Source organism: Stegodyphus dumicola, chromosome 3 (assembly GCF_044657685.1).
Source record: "Stegodyphus dumicola isolate Sdum_Otavi_A_Nest chromosome 3, ASM4465768v1".
Lineage (NCBI taxonomy): Eukaryota > Metazoa > Arthropoda > Arachnida > Araneae > Eresidae > Stegodyphus > Stegodyphus dumicola.
Genome location: NC_140770.1, coordinates 250,433,775 through 250,456,517, shown reverse-complemented (window position 1 = coordinate 250,456,517; position 22,743 = coordinate 250,433,775). Strand labels below are relative to the sequence as shown.

General features: G+C 36.1%; 2 protein-coding genes across 2 annotated transcripts; both read right to left on the bottom strand.

Moving 5' to 3' along the window:
• Positions 1 to 16,316: 16,316 nt before the first annotated feature.
• Saysd1 (SAYSVFN motif domain containing 1) lies at positions 16,317 to 16,658 on the bottom strand. Its single transcript, XM_085812496.1, has one exon. The coding sequence runs from the start codon at positions 16,656 to 16,658 to the stop codon at positions 16,317 to 16,319; it is 342 nt and encodes a 113-aa protein (XP_085668622.1).
• A 1,929-nt stretch (positions 16,659 to 18,587) lies between these two features.
• Positions 18,588 to 22,742, bottom strand: LOC146998317 (small integral membrane protein 12-like). Its single transcript, XM_085814026.1, has 2 exons — positions 22,587 to 22,742; positions 18,588 to 19,129 (listed from the first exon to the last, which is right to left on the bottom strand). Exon 2 carries the CDS (start codon positions 19,096 to 19,098, stop codon positions 18,835 to 18,837), a length of 264 nt encoding a protein of 87 aa, XP_085670152.1. The 5' UTR covers positions 19,099 to 19,129; positions 22,587 to 22,742; the 3' UTR covers positions 18,588 to 18,834.
• Between the last annotated feature and the right edge of the window lies 1 nt (position 22,743).

Below are 22,743 nucleotides of genomic sequence, written 5' to 3'. Positions count from 1 at the left end.
TATTTCAATACAAATGGAGCTCGATCCAAGAAAGAAATGATGTCTTTTTTTTATTTTGTGGACTGCCAATTTTGTATTGGAATATACTGAAAACGGGTGTTTGAGTCGGTTTTCAGTATATTTCAATACAAATAGAGCTCGATCCAAGAAAGAAATGATGTCTTTTTTTTTATTTTGTGGACTGCCAATTTGTATTGGAATATACTGAAAACGGGTGTTTGAGTCGGTTTTCAGTATATTTCAATACAAATAGAGCTCGATCCAAGAAAGAAATGATGTCTTTTTTTTATTTTGTGGACTGCCAATTTGTATTGGAATATACTGAAAACGGGTGTTTGAGTCGGTTTTCAGTATATTCCAATACAAGTGGAGCTCGATCTAAGAAAAAAATGATGTTTTTTTTTTTATTTTGTGGATTGCCAATTTTGTATTGGAATATACTGAAAACGGGTGTTCACGTTGGTTTTCAGTACATTACAATACAAGTGGAGCTCGATCCAAGAAAAAAATGATGTCTTTTTTTTATGTTGTGGACAGCCAATTTTGTATTGGAATATACTGAAAACGGGCGTTCACGTCGGTTTTCAGTATATTTCAATACAAATGGAGCTCGATCCAAGAAAGAAATGATGTCTTTTTTTAATTTTGTGGACAGCCAATTCTGTATTGGAATATACTGAAAACGGGCGTTCACGTTGGTTTTCAGTATATTTCAATACAAATGGAGCTCCATCCAAGAAAAAAATGATGTCTTTTTTTTATGTTGTGGACAGCCAATTTTGTATTGGAATATACTGAAAACGGGCGTTCACGTCGGTTTTCAGTATATTTCAATACAAATGGAGCTCGAGCCAAGAAAGAAATGATGTCTTTTTTTTATTTTGTGGTCTGACCTTTTTGTATTGGAATATACTGAAAACGGGTGTTCACGTCGGTTTTCAGTATATTCCAATACAAGTGGAGCTCGATCCAAGAAAAAAATGATGTCTTTTTTTTATTTTGTGGATTGCCAATTTTGTATTGGAATATACTGAAAACGGGCGTTCACATCGGTTTTCAGTATATTCCAATACAAATGGAGCTCGATCCAATAAAAAAATGATGTCTTTTTTTTATTTTGTGGACTGCCCTATTTTGTATTGGAGTATACTGAAAACGGGCGTTCGAGTCGGTTTTCAGTATATTCCAATACAAATGGAGCTCCATCCAAGAAAAAATGATGTCTTTTTTTTATGTTGTGGACTGCCCTATTTTGTATTGGAATATACTGAAAACGGGCGTTCGAGTCGGTTTTCAGTATATTCCAATACAAATGGAGCTCTATCCAAGAAAAAATGATGTCTTTTTTTTATGTTGTGGACAATCAATTTTGTATTGGAATATACTGAAAACGGGCGTTCGAGTCCTTTTTCCGACTATTTCTACACACATTCCACTATATTAAAATGACGTTATGGTTGAGTCCAAACAGAGTCGTCTCCGGACAAAGTCGTCCCCTCTTTTCTTTGAATTCTATTCTTTAAAAGGATGAGTCATGGTCTATTTTTAGGAAGTGGGAGACAACATTCCCAGACAAAAGGGGGCGGGGGTGAGTTAATTTTTATCATGTCTAGAAGACATGATAAAAATTAACAAAAAGTTTTTTTTTTTTTTTTTACATCTCAGAATTTTTTTCTGAGCTCTGAAAAATTTTTCCTAGCCGATCCCATTTCGTTTTTCGACTTTCACTTTCAACTCTTCACTTTTCCTATCCACTGTCGTTGGAATTGTGTTCACTGGAGGCTATTTCTTTTTTTGCAATCTCGCTTTTAGTTTTCTCTGAGATTCTTTAGAAATGGCTATACAAATTTCACCATCTATATAGAAGTGATGTCCAAACAAAGTCGTCCCCGGATCATCTTGATGACCGAATATGTATAGAAATAGTCTGAAAATGGGCTTGAGGGCCGGTTTCTGGACGATTCCTCTACAAGTTCGGCCGCATCCAGAAAAACAAAAATACATAGTTTCTTTTTGGGTGGACAGGAGATGATAAATTTCTTTTCTCTCTCTCTCCCAATATTGGAGGAGAGAGTGGCCCAAAAAAATGGGTCTCGGAAGGAATCGAATGCATTTTGAAATGCACTCATTCCTTCCAAGACCCATTTTTTTGGTCTCCTGATTCAACTCTCCAGTCTATGGTATAGGGAAAGCGGAGAACGTTTCCCCTTCTTTGAGCGACTGGAGACCATATCGCATCATCATCATCATCATCACCATCATCCTCTTTCTGATAATTTTCAACGAAGGCTTGATGTCTCTGGATGATTTTGGGGAGATGATGGATCCCGAATTGAGTGATGAAAAAGAGAGGACTCTTTTTCCTTTCTTGTTCGTCTTGCACAGTCTCTCGGAGGGTGATATACGTTTCCCCGTCCTCCTCAATTTTCGTCAGAGGTCTCATGAATATTTTACACATCCAAGGGAAAAGCGACTTGTTATGCAGGGATTTCGAAGCGACGAAGGCCGCTTCATTCGAAGTGAGGACAATCTGGTTCGGTTGACCCCATTCTTTGGAGTAGTTGTCCAAATCGCCTAGTCGAAGAAAATGGTGTCGATTAGGAAAAAAGACTTGGAGAACACTCGTCGTATGCGAGACGTTCATAGGCAAGAGAGTCAAGATATCTTTGGCATTCCAGTACAGGAATCCTAGATCCACATACGCGTGCACGTAATAGTCATCGTTATATTCCAGTTTGAGCAGCATGGCTTTTGTATTTTTTTTCCGTTCTCAAGGCGAAACACTCGTCTGATATGAACAAGAGCTCGCTGGCGATCCGTTTATATAGACTCCTCAGAGAGAGAGAGAGAGGGAGGAGGAACAAGGTTGATGAATTCTAAAATAAAAAAAAATGATAAAACATGAGTGTTTGTGTAGGTCATAGAGAGATGATTATAAAGTTGTTTTATTTTTTATTTTCTCAAAAGAAAAAACCAAAAGGGTCCCATTCCATACGACATGGCCTTTGAGAAGGTGACGGGGTCATGTGTCTACAAAGTTGATAAACTCTAGAATAAAAAAAAGCTTTCATCACGTAGCTTTCGAGAAGAAAATGACAGGGGTCTCTAGGAGAAGGTCATAGGTAGTATACAAAGGATGGTTGTTTTTTTTCTTTCGTTCCTCTCAATCCCATGACCTTTGAGAAGGTGACGGGGTGTCGTTTAGGAAAAAAATAGAAGGTCATAGAGAGAGAGAGGTAGACAAAGTTGATTTTTTTTCTATAAGTCAAGCGTCACGTCGCCCATCACGTGGTCTTCTCGTATATATAGAGAGGCGAGTGGAAGACAGACTCTATTTCCCAGAGAGAGAGACTGCTGTGCGTATCCATATTTCTACTCAAGATGATGAACCGCGTCTTATATAATGAGTTTGTGAGCATTCGCTGTTATGTGGATGACGGAAGATTGTTTTCGAACGCTACGGACATTTTGCCTCTGATTCATACTTCCAGTAAAAGAACCTGGGACATTCTCTCCGTGTTTTTCGACGAACACCACGTCTTCAGGAAAATAAAAGATCTTGAGCGTCTCGGCAGTTCTCAAGAGGGATATGTCCTCTCCAGCGAAGAAATGTTACATCTGGCCGAAAATAATCCTAAAAATAATCAGCTTCTGGCCTGGGTGTATAGCATTTTAACTCAGCCGCTGGTTCGAGTTGTACCCAATCAACCCGTTTACCGACTGCTCTATCCGGGGGAGAAATTTCCCTTCATCACCCTCTTTAATCTGGGAGTGCGCTACATACCGCCTCATCCAGGCATGACGGACTCTTCTACTTACCCTAAACAATATGCCAGCGCTTATTGCCAGACAGACCCCCGTCAAGAAAAGGTCGTCGAGACTCAAACGGATCCTCTGGTGGTCTCTTTAAATGTCACTAAAGTTATCACCTTCTAAAAAAAACCACCACCACCACCCAAAAAAAAATTTGCTCCTCCTCCAAATTTTTTTTATCTTCTCGAAAGAAAAAAAAAGAAACTTTTCCATCTAGCCTCTTTCTTTCAATCCCTCTTAAGAGAGAGAGGGAGGAGAAAAGAAAGAGAGTTCTGAGGAGGCAAAAGAAAAGGGTCTGGAAGGAAACGGGTGCATTGCGAGAAAAAGAGGGTCCTCTTTTCTTTTCTCGAAATGCACCCTTTTCCTTCCAGACCCATTTTTTTTTTATAACTTCTTCAAGCCAATCTTGGAAAGGTGGGGAAACAATAAATTGTGTGTAAAGTCCATTTCGATCAAGACTGGATTTTGTTTTTGAAAAGAAAACATAATGTTATACATAGATAGCTAAATCTTTATCATGATATTCTTTAAGAATTTCTTAGCCATTTGTCAAAGAAGGGGACTATAATTGAAGAATTTATGAATTTGGGAACATGTCACCCATGGCAAATCTAAAATCTTGGAAGTGGATACTGGAAAGCCCCGCTCTGATTATAATTCTGAGTTCTAGCATGGGACATTTTTTAGATCAATAAGCTAAACTATTTTTCTAGTCTCATATTCTCTCGTGACTAGGGTTTCAGATTTGGGTAGAGAGAGACACTGTTCTGAACAGAAACGTGGGATGCTTTTATAGAAAAGTGAAGAGTTGAAAGTGAAAGTCGAAAAACGAAATGAGATCGGCTGTCAAAATATTTTCAGAGCTCAGAAAAAAATTCTGAGATGTAAAAAAAAAAAAAAAAAAAAAAAACTTTTTGTTAATTTTTATCATGTCTTCTAGACATGATAAAAATTAACTCACCCCCCTTTTTGTCTGGGAATGTTGTCTCCCACTTTCTAAAAATAGACCATGACTCATCCTTTTAAAGAATAGAATTCCAAGAAAAGCCTGGGTTCTGGTCTATTTTTAGAAACGGTGAGATAACATACCCAGACAAAAGGGGGATGAGTTAATTTTTATCATGTCTAGAAGACATGATAAAAATTAACAAAAAGTTTTTTTTTTTTACATCTCAGAATTTTTTTCGGAGCTCTGAAAATATTCTGCCAGCCGATCTCATTTCGTTATCATTTTTTTTTATTTTAGAATTCATCAACCTTGTTCCTCCTCCCTCTCTCTCTCTCTGAGGAGTCTATATAAACGGATCGCCAGCGAGCTCTTGTTCATATCAGACGAGTGTTTCGCCTTGAGAACGAAAAAAAAAATACAAAAGCCATGCTGCTCAAACTGGAATATAACGATGACTATTACGTGCACGCGTATGTGGATCTAGGATTCCTGTACTGGAATGCCAAAGATATCTTGACTCTCTTGCCTACGAACGTCTCGCATACGACGAGTGTTCTCCAAGTCTTTTTTCCTAATCGACACCATTTTCTTCGACTAGGCGATTTGGACAACTACTCCAAAGAATGGGGTCAACCGAACCAGATTGTCCTCACTTCGAATGAAGCGGCCTTCGTCGCTTCGAAATCCCTGCATAACAAGTCGCTTTTCCCTTGGATGTGTAAAATATTCATGAGACCTCTGACGAAAATTGAGGAGGACGGGGAAACGTATATCGCCCTCCGAGAGACTGTGCAAGACGAACAAGAAAGGAAAAAGAGTCCTCTCTTTTTCATCACTCAATTCGGGATCCATCATCTCCCCAAAATCATCCAGAGACATCAAGCCTTCGTTGAAAAGTATCAGAAAGAGGATGATGGTGATGATGATGATGATGATGCGATATGGTCTCCAGTCGCTTAAAGAAGGGGAAACGTTCTCCGCTTTCCCTATTCCTTAGACTGGAGAGTTGAATCAGGAGACCAAAAAAATGGGTCTTGGAAGGAATGAGTGCATTTCAAAATGCATTCGATTCCTTCCGAGACCCATTTTTTTGGGCCACTCTCTCCTCCAATATTGGGAGAGAGAGAGAAAAGAAATTTATCATCTCCTGTCCACCCAAAAAGAAACTATGTATTTTTGTTTTTCTGGATGCGGCCGAATTTGTAGAGGAATCGTCCAGAAACCGGCCCTCATGCCCATTTTCAGACTATTTCTATACATATTCGGTCATCAAGATGGTCCGGGGACGACTTTGTTTGGACATCATTTCTATATAGATGGTGAGATTTGTATAGCCATTTCTAAAGAATCTCAGAGAAAACTAAAAGCGAGATTGCAAAAAAAGAAATAGCCTCCAGTGAACACAATTCCAACGACAGTGGATAGGAAAAGTGAAGAGTTGAAAGTGAAAGTCGAAAGACGAAATGGGATCGGCTAGGAAAAATTTTTCAGAGCTCAGAAAAAAATTCTGAGATGTAAAAAATTAAAAAAAAAAAAAAAAAAAAAAAAAAAACTTTTTGTTAACTTTTATCATGTCTAAAGTTCAGGGTCCATCCATCTTCTTATGTGAAACGGTGACCCTGACGAGATCGAGATAAACAAGTCCTGTGAGTCCTGAATTAACTCACCCCCCCCTTTTGTCTGGGAATGTTGTCTCCCACTTTCTAAAAATAGACCATGACTCATGCTTTTAAAGAATAGAATTCAAAGAAAAGAGGGGACGACTTTGTCCGGAGACGACTCTGTCCGGGGACGAGTCTGTTTGGACTCAACCATAACGTCATTTTAATATAGTGGAATGTGTGTAGAAATATTTGGAAAAAGGACTCGAACGCCCGTTTTCAGTATATTCCAATACAAAATTGATTGTCCACAACATAAAAAAAGACATCATTTTTTTCTTGGATGGAGCTCCATTTGTATTAGAATATACTGAAAACCGACTCGAACGCCCGTTTTCAGTATACTCCAATACAAAATTGGCTGTCCACAAAATAAAAAAAAGACATCATTTTTTTCTTGGATGGAGCTCCATTTGTATTGGAATATACTGAAAACCGACGTGAACGCCCGTTTTCAGTATATTCCAATACAAAATTGGCAGTCCACAAAATAAAAAAAAGACATCATTTTTTTCTTGGATCGAGCTCCATTTGTATTGGAATATACTGAAAACCGATGTGAACGCCCGTTTTCAGTATATTCCAATACAAAATTGGCAATCCACAAAATAAAAAAACGACATCATTTTTTTATTGGATTGAGCTCCACTTGTATTGGAATATACTGAAAACCGACGTGAACACCCGTTTTCAGTATATTCCAATACAAAAAGGGCAGTCCACAAAATAAAAAAAAAGACATCATTTCTTTCTTGGATCGAGCTCCATTTGTATTGAAATATACTGAAAACCGACCTGAACGCCCGTTTTCAGTATACTCCAATACAAAATTGGCTGTCCACAAAATAAAAAAAAGACATCATTTCTTTCTTGGATCGAGCTCCATTTGTATTGAAATATACTGAAAACCGACGTGAACGCCCGCTTTCAGTATATTCCAATACAAAATTTGCTGTCCACAACATAAAAAAAAGACATCATCTTTTTCTTGGATCGAGCTCCACTTGTATTGTAATATACTGAAAACCAACGTGAACACCCGTTTTCAGTATATTCCAATACAAAATTGGCAATCCACAAAATAAAAAAAAAGACATCATTTTTTTCTTAGATCGAGCTCCACTTGTATTGGAATATACTGAAAACTGACTCAAACACCCGTTTTCAGTATATTCCAATACAAATTGGCAGTCCACAAAATAAAAAAAGACATCATTTCTTTCTTGGATCGAGCTCTATTTGTATTGAAATATACTGAAAACCGACTCAAACACCCGTTTTCAGTATATTCCAATACAAATTGGCAGTCCACAAAATAAAAAAAAAGACATTATTTCTTTCTTGGATCGAGCTCTATTTGTATTGAAATATACTGAAAACCGACTCAAACACCCGTTTTCAGTATATTCCAATACAAAATTGGCAGTCGACAAAATAAAAAAAAGACATCATTTCTTTCTTGGATCGAGCTCCATTTGTATTGAAATATAGTGAAAACCGACTCAAACACCCGTTTTCAGTATATTCCAATACAAAATTGGCAGTCCACAAAATAAAAAAAAGACATCATTTCTTTCTTGGATCGAGCTCTATTTGTATTGAAATATACTGAAAACCGACTCAAACACCCGTTTTCAGTATATTCCAATACAAATTGGCAGTCCACAAAATAAAAAAAAGACATCATTTCTTTCTTGGATCGAGCTCCATTTGTATAGAAATAGCCTAGAAATCAGTTCGAACGCCCGTTTTTAGTATATTGTAATACAAATGAAATGACATGAAAAATGCAAAAAGAGGAAAAGTAGCCTACCTTGACGGAAATTCTATTCCAAAAGGGGAAAACTTGTATCCAGGTGGGCCCACAGCACGGCCGGAACTCAAGCGAAACTCGATAGGTTGAAATCGATCCATTAAATAACATTCTTAAAAAAAAAGTAAAGTTTTATTCACATCGAGTCGGCTGGGAAAAGTTTCTGAAAAATAAATTACCCCCCTTTTTAGTCTGAAAATTTGAAAATTGATGTCTTCAATTTTTGAAAAATTGAAGATATCAATTTTCAGACTAAAAGGGTTTTTTTTTTTTTTTTTTTTTTTTTTTTTTCAGCTAGAGAAATTTTTCTCCGGCTCTCAGAAATTTTTCCGCACTCGACTGGATGAATAAAACATCCCCGTTTCTTTAAGAATGGGATCACTGTTAACTATTTCAGCATTAGACGTTTCGCGTCCAATAATAACTGCCGGGTGTTCAAGAATGCAGATGCACCTACTAGATTTTCTACAGAGAAGCTTGACTGGATGGAGAGTGGATAACTTTTTCCAAGATTCCCGACTTTGGACCGTCAAGAGGTAATGGATCTTTTTGTTTTTTTTTTTTCTTTTAAGAAAATTTATGGATAGATTCATTTCTTTTTGAATGGACCTAGAAAAATAGGACAAAGTTCTTTTCCAAGATTGGATGAGAGAGGGACCCAAAAAATGGGTCTCGGAAGGAATCGAATGCATTTGCACTCATTCCTTCCAAGACCCATTTTTTTTGGTCTCCTGATTCGTCTCTCTCTCTCTTCTCAGTCCATTTCCATAAATATAGGGAAAGCGGAGAACCTTTCCCTACTTATTTCTAAAAATCTTTTCTTTATTTTTTTCCTCCTGAGTTTATGTATATATCAATTCAAATACTTTTGAGAACGGTCATCCCAATTCTCTGTCGTCTTTTCGGTTTCATCGTCCCAACACTCAGTGGACATAGTCTCAGTAGATTTTGGAGCATGGGTCGTCCGTTCATTGTCCCAACATTCAGTTGACATAGTCTCAGTAGATTTTGGAGCATGAGTCGTCTGTTCATTGTCCCAACACTCAGTGGACATAGTCTTAGTGGATTTTGGAGCATGAGTCGTCTGTTCATTGTCCCAACACTCAGTGGACATAGTCTCAGTGGATTTTGGAGCATGAGTCGTCCGTTCATCGTCCCAACACTCAGTGGATTTTGTCTTTGGATCCTCTGAAGATATTTTGGGGGTCTCATGAGATTCTTTGGAAGGTTCGTCCCAACAGGCTGCTGGATCGTAATGGGGAATATTTTTAGGTATGTCTCCCCAACCCTCCGTCTTCCTCGAGTTATTGGAGGAAGTTGACGAAGTAGAAGAGCCCATCAAGTTTAAAGGCGTATGCTCATCCGGATGTTCCATCACTTGGAAACAGGACAGATTATCCCATTTCTGGATGAGGTTATCGTACGCTTTTGGGGACGGATCCTTCTCTAACTGATCGTAGGCCTTATCAAAAGCTTGCAGAGGATTGTCTGCTTCCTCCTGAATCCTCTCCTCTTTCTCCGTTCCGTCTGGATAGACGTGATTGATATGAAAATCTCCTTCCGTAATATGCCATCGATAGTTGCGCACTTTGTTTTCGGCACAATGGAAATATTTCCTCCTTTGATGATGTCGGGCACATTTTTCCCGATACTTCCAAATGATTCCATCTGGCACATAAATTTCCGTCACGGGTTTTTGATAATCCAAGGCTTTAGCAAAGAATTTAGCTTTCTGGCATCCCACCACATAAATCGTGGAGAAGCTGTGAGTGAGCGATTGGAGAATGCGTCCTAAATGGTTGTAGGGAATATGACCCTCGTTCCAACGAAGTCCGTGCCGGTTTCTCGTCAGCCAGGCATTCGTCTTTTGGTTTTTTTCACTCAGTTGGTGGAAGGGGTGAGGAGGAGCACACGTCAACGATCCCACGGTCAAAAAATCTTTTGTCGCATAGCCCAATTCTTTTAAAACGTAGGTAAATTCACCCTTCTTGTGGTTGTAGGACTGGAAACCCTCTAGATCGAGCACGATAAAGTTTTCTGAACACGCCATGGCGATGAATACGGTGATGTCTTCCACAAACAGGAGCTAAAAAGAGAATCGAAAAGGTATATATGTATAACAGGGAAGATCTAGAAAGGAAAAAAAAAACAATAAAACGTTTTAGAGTCGTCGTCTTGAAAGAGACATTTTTCTTTTCAAAGGGTTAAGAAGTTTCAAAGTTTCAAAGGTCTTTTTAAATGAAGTTATGATTAAACCATATTCATAGGACCAAAGGGACTTACCAGCTCAGTTCACGTCTTCTTCTGTTCTCTGAAGAAATCTCGCGGAGGATACACACTTTTATACTCGCGCGACATCTGTCGGGATCGCGACCCCATCTAAATGTCAGGGTCATTCCAACCTCTTAAAAGGATCGGAATGAAAGAAACACTTTGATAAAAAATATATTTATGAAAAGATATCTGAGGGTCGTGAAAATATTTTCTCTCCCCACCCCCCGCCTATTTCAAAAAAAAAATAATAAAAAGTCTTTCTTGGATCGCGTCAAGATTACAAAACAACTCACAGGACTTGTTTATCTCGATCTCGTCAGGGTCAGCGTTTCACATAAGAAGATGGATGGACCCTGAACTTTAGACATGATAAAAATTAACTCTACCCGCCTTTTGTCTGGGAATAGGGTCTCACCGTTTCTAAAAATAGACCAGATCCCATTCTTGGAATTCTATTCTTTAGGAAAGGAGGAGTGATGGTCTATTTTTAGAAAGTGTGAGACAACATTCCCAGACAAAAGGGGGGGTAGAGTTAAATTTTATCATGTCTAAGACATGATAAAAATTAACAAAAAGTTTTTTTTTTTTTTTTAAGGCTGAAAAATTTTTCTGAGAGAGCTGAGAAAGATTTTTCCTCCCAATCTTTTTCGACGATGAAAAGGGAAAAACTACTGATCCGATCTCCCTACGCTTTAGGGAAAAAATACTTATGAAATATTCATGTGTTGAAATTGACTATTCAAATAAGTGACATTTTGTTTCTCATTGGAACTGTTCAACGGCGAGTCCACTCGTCTCATTCTTTGGGGTAGGGGATGAAAGTACAGCGGTTTGTTGAAATCGATGATAGTTTCCTCTTTAGTCGGCGGAACTGTAAATCTATCCCGTCTTAACTCTTCTAATCTCTTTGAAAGTCTTTCCACTTGCTCTGCTAAGGTTTCCTCGGTACTCATGATCTCTCTTAGTTTAGGGAAGTCTTGGCGTATTGGCTAGAGAACAGAGGGTCTTTTTCTCTCTATACATATATCATGTGGGAGCCTATGATTTATAAATCCTTGTGAAATCTTTCTACGTCTTGTGTAACTTCGAAGATTCGTCTTGTGTAACTTGGAAGATTCGTCTTGTGTAACTTGGAAAATTCGTCTTCTTCTCGTCGATTGGGCTGGAGATATAGAAAAGAAATGGGATTGGAAAGAAATCAACATATTACAAAAAAAGGAACTTTTTTTTTCTATTTTTTTTTCTCTAGGGATTTACATACCATTTCATTCATGAACATTCAAGGGTTCTCTCCAAGACCAAATTTTAGAAGAGGACCACAAAGAGTACACTTGAGGATCCTCTTTCAGGTCTAGGTGAGATAAGGGTTGAGACCAATATTCTTGGGTCTCTAAAGCATCCCAACTTAGACATTTATTATTATTATTATTAGAAAGTTCATCCTCCTTCTCCTCCTCATCGTCGCACGAGTTCTCCTGGGGAGATTCTTCCGCCTCCTCTTCGACAGCTTTGCTTTCGGAGGGGTAACAATGTAATTTCCGGAAAACGTAACTACCCTCCATCAAATGGTATCGAAAATTTCTCACCTTGTTCTCGGCACAATGAATCATCTTTTGGAAATATTGGTGTCGCGTGCATTTCGACTTGTTCCGCCACTCGGTTTTCCCTGGGATGTAAAACTCGTAAACGGATCGCTGGCAGAGCTTGCTGAAAAATTCGGCTTTATCGTATCCATTGACGTAGATCACCTCCACATTTTCGGTCAGTATTTTCAGGATCGTAGGAAGATGCTCGTAGGGAAGACGACCCTCGGTCCATTGAAGGCCGTGTCGGTTATTTGTAGTCTGGTTGACCACAGCTTGATTGCGGGACGATAAGTCATCGTAATGGACAGGAGGGAGAAAAATCAGGGATCCGCATAAGGTTAAATCGCAAGTGATGTAGCCCAGTTCTTTCAAGATGAAACATATATCTCCCGTCTTTGGATCATAACAGTGAAAGTATTCCATGTCCAGAACAATGTAGGAATCTTTGAGAGGTTTGGCACTCAAAATGTCAATCTTCTTCAATTGAGGAAAAAAAGACAACAAAATTCTCTCTCTCTCTCTCGCTGTGTGTTCTGAAGGAAAAAATGGATAGCGTTCTCTCGCCGTCTCCTCTTTTATATATATATAGAGAGAGAAGGTTGCACGTGACAGGTCGTATGAATTCTGGGAAAGGTCACATTCGTATATATATTTGTTTTTTGAATAATATCGTGCGTATCTCAATACACATCCATCATAATAATAATAAAGGTCACCTTGGAAAGAAAAAGAAATAAAAAACATGGAACTCGTGCTCGACTTTGAAGGTTTCTACGATTCTCAAGGAGCCTTTATTGTGAAAGAATTGGCTTACGTCACATTTCACGGTACTTCTCGAGGGGTATTTGTTTTTAAACCCCCGTTTCCATGGCAAATGCTCACCGAGAAAGAAAAACGAACCGCTGTGTGGGCGAGTGATTATCATCACGGCTTGTCGTGGTACGAAGGAGAAATTCCGTACAGTTATTTTCCATGGGTGTTAACGATGTTGACTGAACCTTTTTCCATGATTTGGGTGCGAGGAGAAATGAAACGGCGGTTTTTAGAGAAATGGTTGCAAAGATCCATTTATTGCATTTCGGGATCGACGCAAGAGATTCTCAAATACAATGGGATCGAACACATGAATTGTCCTAACCATACAAAAGGTTTTTTCCATTGCGCTCTACAAAAAGCAGTTCCGTATCATTATTATTTAAAGACACAGAGAAGAAATTCGCAAGGTCGATCCTGCACAATTCAATCTTGACAGAACTCATTAAAAAAATGCATATATCACGTTACTTCTTCAACAGCACAGATGGTTCTGAAGCGAAACTTGGAATTTTGAAATAATAGATCAGGGAGAAATCATTCTTAAAAACAAATGGTAAAGTCTCGAATCGGCTGGGAGAAAAAAAATTTCTCAGAGATGAGATAAAAATTCTCTAATGAAAAAAAAAAAAAAAAGTTTTGGTTAATTTTTATCATGTCTTAGACATGATAAAAATTAATGACCCTCCCTTTTTGTCTGGGAAGGATGTCTCACCCTTTCTAAAAATAGACCATGACTCATCCTTTCTCTAATGGCAATCATTCCATGAATGAATCACGATTTGTTTTTCAAAAGAGTGAGACAACATTCCCAGACGAAAAGGGAAGGGGGTCGTTAATTTTTATCATGTCTAAGACATGATAAAAATTAACAAAAAGTTTTTTTTTTTTTTTTTTTTTTTTTTTTTTTTTTTGAGTTGTAGAATTTTTCTCAGCTCTGAAAATTTTTTTCCAGCCGACTCAAGACTTTACCATTTATATTTACGAATAGTCTTTGGATTATTTATTTATTTTCTTTTAAAAAGAAAAATTCTGAGCTAGACCTATCTATTGGCTTAACATTCTGGTCATAGAAACAGTCTAGAATCTCATTTTATTTTTCGAGGCTAATGCACGGGTTCTCCAATCAAAAGGGTTACTATAAAGGGATTGGTTTGAATGCATTTATCTGCAAATGTTGTAGGATTCTGTTGTTGAGAAGGGGGTATATTATTATTATTATTATTATTATGATTGTGACAGATTCGTTTTCTACATGGAAGTCTAATCTCCTCCGAAGACCTTTTCTGGGGATCGTCGATAGATGGTTTTTCAATAGGAATCGTTTCCCTCGGATCCTCAAGAGATAGAGGGGGGTCCTGTCTTGAGACATGGAGCGGTCTCTCCTCCTCCTCGAGAAGTCTTGAGAAAGGGAGAGGATTTTCGGTTCCCTTATTCTTGAGGGGTCTTGACAAATTGAGAGGTCCCTCCTCTTCGAAAGAGAGAGAAGTTTTGGTTCCCTTATCCTCGAGTGGTTTTGACAAATCGAGAGGTCCCTCATTTTCGAGGGGTCTTGATAAATGGAGAGGTTTTTCATCTTCGAGGGGGTTTGATAAAGGAAGATGTCCCTCCTTCTCGAGGGGTCTTGATAAATGGAGAGGCTTTTCATCTTCGAGGAGGTTTGACAATGGGAGAGATTTCTCCTTCTCGATGGGTCTCTCTTCCTCAAGGGGTTTTGAGGAAGGGAGAGGTTTTTCATCCTCGACGGGTTTTGACAAACTGAGAGGAATCTGAACAGGCTTCTCCTCATCCCCATCATTATCGAGGAGGATGAGGATAGGCTTTTGGAAAGGATTTTTCTTTTTCTTCTGAACACGCTCCTCTTGATGCTCGGGGAGAGGGATGGGGTAGTTGTTCCACCATTCTATTTTTTCTTGCTCGAGGATTTTTTCAAAAGTCGTGGCCTCTCTATGATGAGACGAAGGAGGAGAGTCCTCGAGAAGAATAGAATAGGTATTCTTCCCAGTCTTCTCGATCGAGAGAGGTTCGTGCAAACATTTATGCAACCATTCACTAAAATGAACGAGAATCCCTTTTGTCTTCTCAAGACGATCCATAATCCTATTCATTTGCGAGACGGTTAGAAAGTGGGACGTGTAAAAATATTTGGCTCGTTTCATTAACAAAATTTGTGCATCCAAAGGTGGAATGTCACGAGCCATCAACACGTTTTCGTCGGACAAAAATTCGTCCCGCATCTTTTGATAACTCCCCACGGTATAATAACCCGCACATTTTGAAAAATCGGAGGCTTTCAGGTAAACGACTCCTTGGATGATATAAAAGGAAAGATCAACATATTTATATTTGAAAGGAATACACGTAGTGAGCTGGGGATGCCTCCTCATGTGAATGTTTCGTAGGCTTGAATCCATCTTTTCGTTTGCAGTTCCAAATCCATTGTTTTCTCAGTTGTTCTTCCGTAGGAAAACTAAATACAGCCACCTTCGGGCCATTCTTATAATTTCCTTTGCATGTTGCAACACAGCATTTATGTGGCATAATAAAAAATAAATAAAGTAATTTAAATGAAAAATGTTCTATTAGAGCACACTACACTTTCAAACAACAGTCAGTTCACTACGCTACGACACCGAAGTATATTCTTTCATTCTTTGCCGCGAGGAAGATGGTAGGAATGACGACTTAGATGACGTCAGACCGTTCAAGCAACCCTAGAGGCTTGGCTTCGTATATAGGAGGTACTGATCAATATCATGTTTTAATAAAGTGCAAGCACATATTTGTAGTCTCTCTATTGAAGCTTTAAACTAATTAAAACATGATATTGGAATACTTTTCATAAGTATACCAATATCATATTTAAATGAAGTGCACAAATTAACAATTCTATTAATATTTTAGTGATGGCATTGTAAACTGCCAAATTACAAAATTAAAAATATCATTTTTTATGATCTATTTTCAATAATTTAAAAAAAGGTGAAAAAATTTCTTTTTAAATATTTGTTTCCTTTTGAAACAGATGATTCACAGATGGAATTAAAATACAGAACCCTATCATGACAACCTGCTTAACATTATATAACAACTTCACTAACCAACCAGCTCCAGAAAAAAAATCACCTGGAGTTGTGGGTTGTTGTCACAGACTCATTGTATTTGATATGCTGATTTAAACAGCTGCTATGAAAAATGAACAAAACGTAACTAGCAATTTATTTTGCAATTTTAATGTATATTTTCAAACACTTTTAAATACTTTAAGGAAAAAACACTGAATTAATATTATAAATTTCTTTTAGGTAAACACAGATTAGCATCAAATGACAAAGTTTCAAAATATATAAAATTTTGCATATGTAAAAATTAAAACATGTTCCATGGATATTACTTTAAAAAAGAGTTTAATGTAAACTCCCAATTCCATATTTAATTTCATTTTCAAATTGCTGAGCAGTGAGTGTCCCATCAATGGATTCACAGTTTGGATTAAAAACAGAATATGCACTCAGTTCATTTGGTTTTCTCTCCGATTTGCGAAAATTAGAGAACATAACGTAAAAAACAGATGCAACAAAAAACACAGCTCCAAATTCTAAAATTGTAAAGAAAACCATTAACAAGCCCCAAAGAATAACTTTTAAAGCAAAAATTGTCAGTTTATAATAATCCCAATCACAAGATTGTTCTTCATGGTCATCCTCACGCAAAGAATGATATTGTGTGGAAGACGTTTTTTCATCCATTTTGCGGCTCATTTCTTGAAGCACAGTGAGACAAAGGCCTCCACTTTTTCTTTAACTCTGAAATTTGAGACAGGTGTTGATTATTAGTAAAACTTTAATCAAATCCGAAGAAAAAAACTTAGATTAGTATCACAACCTTATTTATCAATTATCAATGCTAATTTATTATATATATATGGCAGCAAAGACAAGCTATTAAATATAACGGAAAAATAAGCTATTAAATATAATGGAAAAATACATGTACGATTTTAATAGTTCTACTGTCTTTCTAAGATTTTTAGAAGCTAGAAAGTTTTTTAAAAATTAATATCTGGTTATGAAGTTTCTTAAAGCTAAAAAATTATATGATCTTTATTTCAGCATACAGACTGAAAAAAAGAATGAAAAAATTGCAACTAAACTGCAATGCAAGATGAATAAATGACACTTCTAAATCAGGTAGTAGGTAGTTATATCACTCTTAAAGTAATTGAAAAAGTTAAAATTTCTTATTAAATCCTTTTTGACAAAAACAGAGATCAAACAAATTTTAAAAGATAGAAAAAACAACAGAGTCCAATAAAAATATACGAAAGTTTTCACCAAATATGATGCTATGAATTTGATAAAGGTGAGGTGAACACAAGAGTGCAGTTGAACTTGTTCTTATAGATGTTAGCTCCACCACTACCAGCAGGTAGCATGAGAATGACCAAGTTCCTCACTATCAATCAGAAAGGTCTTTGGTTGTCCCCACCTTGAAGAGATGAGGAGCACCTAAGGACAGTGAATTAACTCACAAGATCCACAGAAAGGTAACATCTTGAAAGAATTTCACGGCAGGTACAAGTGAAGCCAGTCAAAGAGGAGTCATAGCCAGCGGTGGCAGCCAAATCTCGACAGCCCGCCTGTATCTCATCCTTGTTCATGAACCTAGCTTGTGAAAGAATGGGTGGCTGCATGCTATTTGTAGGCTCAGGAGGTATGCTACACAGATTATGCAGAAAGAAGAAAGTCAGGAAACAAATATTTTCAAGCTTTATACAATGCTATTTGCACAACAAAAAGGCACAAAAAACGCTATCAATTTGGGATACAGCAAGTGTTTAAACAAACTTTATTGATTTTGCAGCATTTTTTTCAATTTTCTGTATAATCTGCAGATATTCTCAAATTAAATAATATACTACTACTGAAAAACATCTGCTTCTTCTTCTTCTTCTTTTTTTTTTTAACTTTCATTTATTATACCACTTTTAATTGAAAAATTGTTCATCATCTTATGAGACTTTTCATGCTGGAATACTGTAGCAATTCACATCATCTTCTTTCTTCCAGAAAAGTCTTAGTTTAAAAGAAAAATAAAGCTGGATATATATTTCTCGATCAATGCTAAAAGTTCAAGGTTTGCGGATGGTACAAAGAGTATTATTATTAAAGAATCTCAATGAAGTTAATGAAATGATAAAAACTTCTTAAAAGTTACCTACCCCTCTCTAAAAAGACAATCCAAACTACTAACAGAATTTCAAGAACTTATTGATGAAATTTAATGTCTAATTAATGCAGCAGTATTAAGAATTTCACTAACTGCAAAAATAATAAAGTGAAAGACTTTTAAATAAAGTGCATACCATGAAACAAGTAATAACCTATTTGACCCTTTCAAATATTTTGATATCAAACCCATGATTTTTTTAACAACAGAATTTAATATTTTTTTCTAACTGGTTCTTACGAACTAATGCCATTTCTTGGTACAATTTATTTCACATGTATATGCTTAAGAATCTAAGTAAAGTTTTATGTTTCAAAATATACTCCACAAACTATACCATGAAGTGAGCAGAATATTATATGTTATTATGCAGGCTAAAAAATCACATCGCTTTTGTATCCTGTATGTTTTAAATATAGCTTATATTAATATAATGAAAACTATGAAAATTTATGTAAATTACAATCTTTATTCTGTATTTTTGGTAATAACTAAGCAAAACATTGTAGCAATAATTTGAAATACAGGCACACAGATTTAGTTAAAAGCAAAATCTGCAATCATTAATCCAGCTAATGTATGTCTTTTTTCTGTAGAAAACAGGAAATTAAAAAAAGATTAGAATATCATAATTTTAACCCATTTCAAAAAACGAGATTAAAAGATGACAGTAAAAATTTCAGAACATTTCCTAAACTAGCAATTATGAGGTATATTTTTTTCAAACACAGTTTTAGGAACAAATTTCTTGGACTTCAAGCTATCAACAGATAGTTTATCTTCCATTTCTTTCAGCTGTCTTTCAAGTCTTTCTTCTTCTGTGCTGAGTTTTTTAGTTGGTGTATATTTGTCTGATAACAATCCCTCAATATTATATCCAATTACTCCTATAACAATGGAGATAGGCAAGGTTATGTAAGGGCTGTAACTCCTTACCAGTGCAAAAAGAGCAGGTAGCATATCTTCTATGTAATTCACATCAAGACCAAAACTAAAACAAAAACATTCAATAAATACTATTAAATAACACATTACTAAATAAATAAATGTAGAGTAGACAAACCTAGGTTAAAATCTTTTTAAAACATCATATTTCATTCAGAAAAAACCTAAGTCCTATCTTGAGCACTGAAAGGAAAATCTAATGCAATAATCCAAATAGCACAATAAGACTTTGAAATTACTTCAGTGATTCAACTAAAAGCAACAAAGGAGGAAAAGTCATTTTATGAGGACTAAATACAATATGTATGCTTCTGTACCATGCTTAGCGAGAAAGTGAACGAAGAAAAGGTTTTATGATAAAGTACTTTTGGTTAGTCTTATATTTTAGGATGCCTCCAGGATTATTGCCAAGTTGTTTCATTTATCGCCACATTGTTGCTTAATTTATGGTAACCTGAGTAGTTGCATGTTATGGAAACCCTATTATGACATGATTGTGGTGAATTTGACTGACCGGAAAATATTTGTAAAGGCTTATTTCTGCATTGGATATCAGTTAGGAAGTGCATTGCTTATTTTGTACTGAAAAACTGTAAAATGGCTGTATGTGATGAAATTAATGTGAAGTTTCTGTACGATTTGAAACAAAAGGGCAAAAAAGCATTAATTGACTGGTGTGCAAATGAAGGTTTACTTAGTACAGTCAAAAGTCGTTAATCCGGACTCGTCGGGACTTCGGATTATAGATCATCAGTTTAAATCTGGTAAAATGGCATGCAGAAATTATAAAATTAAAAAAATGAAACCGTAATTTATGAAACAAAGAACAATTATGATCTAAAGGGTATCAAAATTTACAAAAACAAAACAAAACAAAAAAAAAAAAAAAAGCTAGCTTAATATTTATTTGTTTACTTTATTAAACATTTCTTTCAATGCAAGTTGTTTAAGTTGCTTCGTTTTTTATGTGATAATACAGTCTCTTTAATTCTATAAACAGACATAATTTCTTCTTTAGTTACAAAGTTCCGCTGTTCAAGTCCTATAATTGCTGTGTTGAGAATACTGACTAATTTGTCAATCGAAATTTTTTCATTTTCAATAACCTCTGTCACTTTCTTCACTATCGGAAGCGAATTATAATGATGAGGAATTTGATTTAAATCATATCAAAGACGGAGTATATCGAGATGAAATACTACATTTAGTAAGGAATTATAAGCCAAATAAAATAAAAACATCTGCCCTGAAGATAAGGATAGTGCTGACAGATCAATTTCCAATTCATTGCGCGCCGCAGTGTTAAAGATAAACAAAGGATATGCCTTTATTCATTTTTTGCAGCAATTCCACTTTTTGTTTAATGGACTTCGAAACATACTTTCGCTTTGTAGAGCCTTTACATATTAGTAAATATGTATCAGAAATTCTATTTGACATAATCGAAAGTTCAAGCTTACTTTTATAAAATTGCTCTAACAGTCTGCAAAAAATAATAAGCCGAATCCAATTCGAAGATTAAGGAACAACGGAATCTGCAACATTAACCGAATTAGATAATTTTAGCTTAGCTTATACCATCCGTTATACATTAAATGCGCATTCGTAAACGTATTTTGCGCACACGCATATTCGCATCCGTAAAGGTCTTACGCGCATGTGTCGGCGACGCATGCGCAGAAAGTTTGTTGCTTTGAGGTCTGGATTATGTCCGAATTAACGACTTTTGACTGTAGTCATTATAATTGTCCTGTTTTTATGAAGAGAATGCATATGATCAAACACAAAGATCGTTCAGATGGCCTTGAATGGGCTTGTCGCAAGAGAGGTTCATGCAAGAAATGCAGACAGTCTGACACTATGAAGGGATATTTTGATTCTTTTTTTTTTTTTTTTTTTTTTTTTTGTGAATTTATATGGTGATGGCAGTATTTTTGGATGCTTTTAAGGAATTTTGTGTGCCACAGACTGAAGACACAGAAATTTCCGTGCTATTCCGTTTTGAGGACCCCAAGAAAATTGCAGCGAAAATGCATGTGCGAATGCGCCAAATCTAGCGTACACGCTGTTTTCGGATTGCGTGAGTTTATATTTCTTAAGACGCCATTGAAATACTAGTTTAATTTGTAAATTCTTTTTTGATATCTTACTGCGCACACCCTTGACTTTATATATGCACACATCGACGTATTTTCACTTAAAAAGTAAAAGAAAATTGACAAAAATACAATTGTTTTTACCCTTGTAAAAAGCGTCAAACAAGTGGGCATTTCTGCACTTTACTGAGAATTTTTCCAAAGAAAAGGCATCATTCATTATAAAAAATTATGTTTGAACAACCAACGAGATGAAACTATGCTTCAGCGATAACTCGGTAGCGAAATAGCGATGCAGGCATCCATTTAGTTATGTTTAGCAATTTTTATATAAATTATAATAATGATCTGAAATAGTTATTTACTCTTATGCTTTTATTCAGTCATGCTTAGCCTTTTTTTATATAAAATATAATAATAAAAAAGTATTATACGAAATTAAGCTTTCATCTAAATTAAAAAATCAATCTTAAATAGTTACTATTATACTTCCTTTCTTGCTTTATGGTTACCGCAATTATTTTTGGCAGCACTGGCATCAACAATAGTTAGGCGATTTTTTACGGCCCTCAAAATCAAATAGTACCGAAATTTCTAAATATGGTAAGTCGATATTTCCTTTTTGTAGTGTCTATATGTGATAACATGCATATTTCCTTTTTTACGTTATTCCACTGTGCGATTTAAAATGCAGTTTACTGAGCTTCGATAGGCTACAAATATAATTATTTTAACGTGATATGACGTGATCATTCTCCTGATTTTTTTAAGTGAAAATAGATTGATGTGTACATGGACAAAGTCACGAGTTAGTGCAATTCTTTGATGACTTTTTTAAGTGAAATTAGATCGATGTGTACATGGTCACAGAGTTTGTGCAATTCTTGGACTTGTTATTTTGGTTTTGTGTAGCGGCCATCTTGACATTGTGCTTTGCTGGCCAATCGCCAAGGGGCACCCTGAAATATATACGATGAAAATAACATTAACGTAAGTCTATTAGGTGAATACAGTCAGTAATATTACCTATATTAATGTAAATAAAATTAAATACAAATATTACCTGATTAAACATCAGCCGAATCTTAAGTTCTACAAATGTCAACAACACATAAAGACAATTCTAATACAAAAAAATAATAATACGAAAAACTATGTTGAAAACCACCATGGGATGAAGAAATGAAATCTGAGCAATTCAAATTTCATTAATTTAATAAATTTCATTTATCGGTTGGAACCACTCTAAGGCTAAAATTTAAAAAACGGAAGATACCACGAAAATGCGGTTGAGATGGAAGCTATGGCATAGCAATAGGTCAGTACATAAAAGCAATCAAATAAAGATTAATAATAAAAGAAATAAATTCAGCAATATTAATAGCATCATATGATGCCTTCTCATACCGCAATAAAAGTACGTTTCTTTCAGCATTTCACTTTCAAGCACGTCTTCCACATGAAAATACGCGTAAAAGACAGCTATACTTCTTCCACACGAAAATACGCGTAAAAGACAGCTATACAAATCTATTGTTTTGCACCTTACTGTGCTTTTTAACAG

Excerpts from the sequence above, each read along its gene's own strand:
- Saysd1 (XM_085812496.1), bottom strand. The coding sequence starts at position 16,658 with ATGGATGAAAAAACGTCTTCCACACAATATCATTCTTTGCGTGAGGAT.
- LOC146998317 (XM_085814026.1), bottom strand. The coding sequence starts at position 19,098 with ATGCTACCTGCTCTTTTTGCACTGGTAAGGAGTTACAGCCCTTACATA.